A 5,000-nucleotide genomic window follows, 5' to 3' on the forward strand; every position below is an offset into this window, starting at 1 on the left:
CGGCTATTCTGGCTTCTGATTCATTCAGGTTTTATTGCTGTGTAATTTTCTTATTCTAAAATAAAAGCTCTCCAACAAAAATTACTATGCATTAGGCCGCGGTAGCCTACTCAAATGGATATTAATACAGTTTATCTCTGAAAGGACGAATAATGTATTTGAAACAGATAAAAGGCCCTCCACTAAATGAGGAATGTTAATATCTTATGGCACGGTTAATAAAGAGATATTTCACAAGGGAGATTTGTTTTATGACTTTTGATACAACAGCCTTATAATCTGACATATCTTAAATGATATAATTTTGTGCATGCATTCATCTCTTTTATACCCGGCAGCCCCTCTTAGCAAGACTTGAATTCAGAACAAATCATGAGTACTAATTACTTCGGGGAGGGGTGTTTATTATAAAACTCATCAGCTGAGATGCAGATATGGGGACGTCCGTGCTGAAAGTTGGACTCTTGTAATACATTTTGAGAAGTGTCTTTTTTTCTCTCCTTCAGCAGAAAATAACATTTGTTTTTGTTGTGTTTAAGGCAGAGTTTAAATTAATTTAACCCAGCGACACATGTTCAGGGACTAAGCATGCTGCTAAATAATTCCTCGGAATAAATTGCTCAGGAACCAAGTACATTAATTTACGGCTCTCCCGATGCTGACAGATGTGAGGGCGGGGGGGAGGGCCTCCAAATATTAACATAAAACAAATCTGCTTTCTTCTTCCTAGTAGTTCTCCCTCATCCCCGCCTCCAGCTCACCCAAGGCTCTCTAATTATCCACGAGGTCAGTAAGCAGAATTGGGAAGAAACGGAGAGATCAATACAAATTATCCCTGAGCAAACCAGTGCTGACAGTCTGAATTGCAGCATATGTTTACCCAAAATCAGGCAATTTATCTTAATATCAGCAAAGTAATGCAGTGCAGGTGAAAGGTCAGGCAATCTCTCCCCCTCATAATTACCCAGTTCTAAAACAGGAAAGTGGTATTGATTGGCCTGGCTCGGTGCTCGGCGACTGGACGTGCCAGAGCCGTGCCCTGCCCGGCTGGGCCTCGCCTTGTAAACTCGACACGCCGAGGATTTATGAGATGTGTGCGAAGGGTCTTCAGCGTTTCTCCTCCGGCTGCGGGATTTGCCAGGGAAGCCTCGGCCGCTCCCCGTCTCGCCGGGCGCGGGGCGGTGGGCTCTGTGCGGTCTGGCCCCGGGAAGGTGGTCCGTGGGCTCTGCCCGTGGCCGCTGCTCTTGGAGGCAGATTGGATCCCCCCACCCTCAGTGATCAGAAAAACCTCCCGGAGCCGGAACGCGTGTCACTTCTCCTGTAGTTTCAAGACAAGGGCAATTTTTTCTAATTCTTCCATGTAAATTCGTGGGGCATCCAGCAGCCAGGCCCCCAGTGGAATGTCAGGCGGCAGCAGCGGCCTCCCCGTGCCCACCCGGCTTGGCGGAGACCCCCGGGGCCCAATGACGTCATCTTCCCAGCGGCCAGCCCCTCGGTGCCCAGCTCACCACCTCGCTCGGGGCAGCGCCTTCACGATGGCAACGCTCTTTGGGCTGAAGCAAGGGCTGGAGGGGACCCCCCCTGTTCATGCTGCTTTAAAATGTTTTTGGTGCAAGAAGAGGAGTGTCCGTTGAACTGAAACATCGGGAAACATCCCCGCAGCATTGAGAGTGTGCGGTTATTACGAGTCATAAGGCTTCTGAGAGCTTGCATTAGAGCGTCTGTCACCTGTCAGGGGCATTTCCATGAAATCAATAGCGGCCCCCCATCTATCTTTTCTGATCACCTTTCATCAGGCCGATTCATTAAGTCAAACAGTCATGGTGATTAGCTGGGAGAGAGGAGAAACCCTGACACGCTGGCAGTGCACAGCGGGCCGCCCTTTTTTGTTCCCTAATCAAGAAACGCAACACTTATGGCATCCTTTCTGGGCCCGGTCGCCGGGTGAGGCCCATCCGCCCCGCCGGCCGCGCCGCGGTCCCGCCTGACACCCTCGTCCCGGCCCAGGCGGAGACATGACAAATTGTCCCCCAAGTCACCGCTGACAGCTTCCGATGATTAATGGTTTGATTATGAAGTGGTTTTACACATATAGAATTTACATCACAGAGAGTTAGAAATTTTGCCGTGTCACAGACGCCGAGGCCTTTGGAAGAGCTTGACTATTTGCAGAGAGAAAAGGGGGCGAAATCGCGGCCAACGCCGTGTCATGTAAAATCAATACGTCGGATCAATGCTTTATTAACAAGAAAATGTCTTACTTCACATTCCTGCGCGGACCTTTGTCTCGGGGATGGATGATGGAATGTCAAATCACATCGCGGGCCTCGACTTTCGGGCCCCTTATTGAGTGCACGCCGCGCCCTCCCGTGGCGCTCCCCAGACCCGCGCCGCGGGTGGGTGTCAACGCAGCAGCCGGCACGTTGGAGGGTGACGGTGACCCGTTATTTCGGGAGGCGCTGGCAGAGGGGGCCTCTCACCGTTCGCCCTCGAGCCGGAGCCCGCGGGGAGCTGGCAGGCCCGCGGGGTGGGACGGTGTTAATCATCAAATTACGCGCTGACTAACGAGCGACGGCCCCGACGGCGGGCCGAGCCACGCGCAGGGGGCGGCGGGCCTCGGCGTCTCGGAAAACGCCCTGATTTATGCCGCGCCATGCAGCGTGGCACGACTCCGCGGAAAGCGGCATCTGCGTGGGGAAGTAATGCACTCTAATAAGTGTTTCCATCTTAGCGCCGGCCCCGGGCCCGCGGGCTCAGTTTCTGTTGGAGTCAGGCGGAGCCATAATAAAGCCCAATGGCTCCTTATAAAGCTTGTTAAACACGGAGCGGGGCGGTCGGCCGGAGTCCCGGCCGTGATTCATGCACTGCGCCCAGCGCGCGCCGCTGATTTACGGCCCCGCACAGTTCATAGTCAAAATTACAATTTGAGGGATAAAAAGATTAATTACTATTTGTGGCCGGCAATTTCGCGAGGCTGGCGCAGCGATGACGCTCTACATCAGCGTGGAGTCAGCCGCTCGCAGATTATTAAAGCTTTGCAAGAGTAAGTGCTCCTCCTGCCCGGTCTGTGCTCCGGCAATATGCTAGACAAAAAAGGACCACAGGGATAAATCCGGAGCCAGCAATAGCCGGACATATGTCATAATTGCCGGTTCCCCATAAATCCCTGGCCACGGTGGAAGGCACCACGCGACGCAGACAGTGATCGCGACGGTGGTGATGGCTGTCTATGGCCCTGAGACCTGCAACTTTCTGACGGCCCGCCATTTGTACAATATATGGGGTCACCCTTTGACTTTCTTCCAGTCTAATTATAGATTAGAAATAATCATTGCTTTTATGTGCAAAAGAAAGGGGGGCGGGGAATCCCATTCCTTAAGACGGAAGGAGCGTCGGGGGGTGCCTGCCTGCCGGAGCATCAGGAAGGGAATCGCACATTTATTTGTACGCGTGCAATAAACGAGTAATGGATGACATAAAAGTAACTAACCTGACCCATGTCTCTGTCCTGTTACAGCCCTAAATGAGCCGACCATAGATTACGGTTTTCAGAGGTTGCAGAAGGTGATCCCGAGACATCCGGGCGATCCCGAAAGGTTACCCAAGGTTAGTAAAAAAAAAAAAAAAAAAAAAAAAAAAAAAGCGTGGGGGGCCGCCGCTGGGCTGGTTCCGATTTGGGGGTAGCAGGTGCTCTGGGATGGGGGCTTTTGGACTCCCCAAACCCCGCGGCCGCGGCCAGGCCCAAAGGTGCCTGGCCCGACTCAGAGGGGGGCGGGGGTGGGCAGGGGACCAAGCGGTCCCCAGTTTGAGGTTTCATCAATGCAGGGCCATGTTCTTAGGGAGGAAAAGAAAGGCTTCTCTGATACAAATATTTTGGATTCTGCAAGGGGGACATAAACTTCCGCGTAATGAAATAGTTCAATTAAGCATTTTCCACTCCAGTAGCCGGCGCTGATCTCAATCTCGGCAGCCCCAGTCTGATCTGTGATTACTCGACTCTTGTTTTCCTTTCATTTTCTAAAGCTCGATTCAGTTTAATCTTTTGTTTACAAAGCTTTTGTTATAAGTCCCTGACTTAGCAGGCTAACAAATGAAGTCCACATATTAATATCTAGGGGGACTTTTCATTTAAATTCAGCAAAGACAAAAGCTGCCCGTGTTGTCGATGCGCACGCCACGTATCACAGGAATTTCATTTTGATGTATAACATTAAAGATAAGTCAGGCTCATAATTTTCCCTCTCCTTTGATATAATTTTGTCTCTTCCTCTCTTTAGAAGCCACCCCTGATTTTCAAGGCAGAGTCGAACACGCAAAATGAGAAATGAGGTCATAACGTTAGGACTAGTTTACATCCCACCCCTGCGCGCACCCAAGTCTTGACCACCTCCGAGTTTTATGAACACAATAAACCCTTTCAGACATTACCTTTTTAATGCTCAGCATGAGCATAAGCAATGTCATTAGGCTCCTTTTTAATTTGTGCACATGCTAGCAACGGCCCCTGTCAGATAGTCACTGCGAGGATCAGGGCACTCGGGGGGTGGGGTGAGCGGGGTGTCTTTCAAATGCAGAGCAGTTCACAGAGGGGTTTTGTTTCTGACACCGAGCTCCAGCCGAACCCAAACCCAAGTTTCCCTGGCAAGAACCGAGGCCTCCAAGGCGCTGCCCTAAGGGCCCAGCCTCAGTCCAGGGATGGCTTCGTGCTGGGTTAGTGACCGGGCTTGGCCACCCCACAGATAGGCCACATGCCCTTGGCAGGCCATGTAAACACTGAGTTTGAGGCTGGGTGACCTTGGAAAGGTGCCCTGCTGTGCCCTCTGGGGAGAGGTGTCCAGGGCCACCTACCTCATTCAGGACCCCATTCATTACACAGCCCCTCTCGGCTCCATCAGCTGGTGTTGGTGTCACAGGTGACCCAGCGCCTGCCAGAGCCCTCACTGGTGAGCAACCAGCCTCCTCTAAGCCACCCATCCACACCTGGGTGCTGTGGGCATGTA

The 5,000-nt window shown here is 51.8% G+C and overlaps 1 protein-coding gene across 17 annotated transcripts in view; it reads left to right on the top strand.

The window, feature by feature from the left end:
- Positions 1–5,000, top strand: part of EBF3 (EBF transcription factor 3) — a 119,229-nt gene that overhangs the window by 103,640 nt on the left and 10,589 nt on the right. For all 17 annotated transcript variants that reach the window (XM_081158277.1, XM_081158280.1, XM_081158268.1 and 14 more), the window contains one exon: positions 3,518–3,606. In XM_081158277.1, the coding sequence (XP_081014403.1) occupies positions 3,518–3,606 (89 nt within the window). The remainder of the gene's footprint in view (positions 1–3,517; positions 3,607–5,000) is intronic.

The sequence above is a fragment of the Miniopterus schreibersii genome (assembly GCF_964146895.1).
Source record: "Miniopterus schreibersii genome assembly, chromosome: 14".
Lineage (NCBI taxonomy): Eukaryota > Metazoa > Chordata > Mammalia > Chiroptera > Miniopteridae > Miniopterus > Miniopterus schreibersii.